Below are 1,629 nucleotides of genomic sequence, written 5' to 3' on the forward strand. Positions count from 1 at the left end.
ATTTATTAGTGTTGATTTATTCTTAGCAAGGAAAACATTTGGCTAAACACTCCTAAAGTTAACTACTATGCATTTTATAAAGCCCTTTGCATAAAAATTTTAATTCCAAGAAGCATAGCCAACTGAAAACATTTTGAATAGCTATTTATTTTTGTGTGTATGAATGTTTTGCCTTCACATATGTATTGTCCTATGTGTATACCTAGTACCTGTGGAGACCAGAAGAGAATGTCAGAACCCCCTAGAACTAGAATTACAGATGCTTGTGAGCTTCCAAGTAGGTTTTGGGAACCAAACCCAGATCCTCTGCAAGAGTATCAAGTGCTCTTAGCCACAGAGCCAAATTTCCAGCCCATAAAACATTTTTAAATGCATAGGTATAAACACAATAACCCTTTTTATGCTTAATTAATGTTATTGGCAATTAAATATAGACTGTAGTACTTTGGGGAAGTTGAGATAATTAATATTTATTAATTCTTAACACATTTAACATGACAGAATGTTTATTTTTATTATAATGCATGCAGACATAAAATTTTTCCAAGTGGAAAATAATATATAGACTTTAGAAATGCAAAGTAGAATTCAATTTGAGGTTTAGAAATATAATTAAAATACTCAAATTTCCTCTCAAAATGACTTACCCAACTTGATCATCTGTGTAAGTAATTGCTGTACTTCAAATGTTCGTATCCATCCATATGCCTCTAGCTAATACCCACTCACTAATAGGAAGATTGGTCTGATGGAACTGGCTTTGGTGAAAGCTCCTGCTATTTTGAGTGCACACAAAATTGTGCTGCAAGAGGAGCTGAAGGGAACTTGTACACTGTGAATGACCTCCCGGGCTGAGGCTAAGCAATGTCCATTATACCCTTTCTGACTATAGGGCTGTGGAAAAAAAACAAACGAACAAGCTTCCTTGTCTTGGCTTGCATGCACGTGTGATTTTATTTCCCCACATCGGTGACTGTAATGAAGACAGTGTGAGTGAGTTCCTAGAAAAGAGTCACTCCAGTTGACCAAAGCACCAAGAGAAGCCTGGTGCTGAGCCCTGCACCCCACCCGTGGAGACCCTGGGGCCCACAGACCTTCAAGACAGCCAGATTTGGGATGCCATCATTTCCATCATCTTTCAGCTTCTTCTTGAGCACTTTGTCTTTCTTCTTTTTGGGGACGTCATCTATATCCAACACCACCTCGCCTGGTTTGGCCTCTGTGGATATTTGGCAGAAATTACTATAGGATTGTTAACTGCGGGGTTACTACATACAGCCCTGCAGTTTGTATCATCTGTAAATATGGTGTTTGTGGCTGCCCTAGGGCCAGGCAAAGTGTCAAGTGGGCCAGGTCTGAAGGTATGTCACTTTCTCTTTCCCCCAGCTAGCAGAAAAAAAGACCCTGAATTTGGATAATCCTAAAGCTTTTTGTTGTTTTCTTTCTTCTCAAATGTCCCTGGGGTCTTGAGAGTCACCTAGTGCAACATGAGGTTAAAATGTGTTGAGAGTCCTATACAAGGTCATGCTAGTAATGTTATTTAGTAAATTTTAGCTGCATTGTGTAAAGACAAGGTGACTAGAGAAGGATGTTGAGTTCTGCTCTTTCCAGCTTTGTGGCCCTGGATGA

The 1,629-nt window shown here is 39.2% G+C and overlaps 1 protein-coding gene across 1 annotated transcript in view; it reads right to left on the reverse strand.

Moving 5' to 3' along the window:
- Fer1l6 (fer-1 like family member 6) overlaps positions 1-1,629 on the reverse strand; it is a 112,806-nt gene that overhangs the window by 28,554 nt on the left and 82,623 nt on the right. Inside the window, exon 28 of the mRNA XM_005354617.2 lies at positions 1,095-1,219. Within this exon, the coding sequence (XP_005354674.1) occupies positions 1,095-1,219 (125 nt within the window). The remainder of the gene's footprint in view (positions 1-1,094; positions 1,220-1,629) is intronic.

The sequence above is a fragment of the Microtus ochrogaster genome, chromosome 15 (assembly GCF_000317375.1).
Source record: "Microtus ochrogaster isolate Prairie Vole_2 chromosome 15, MicOch1.0, whole genome shotgun sequence".
Lineage (NCBI taxonomy): Eukaryota > Metazoa > Chordata > Mammalia > Rodentia > Cricetidae > Microtus > Microtus ochrogaster.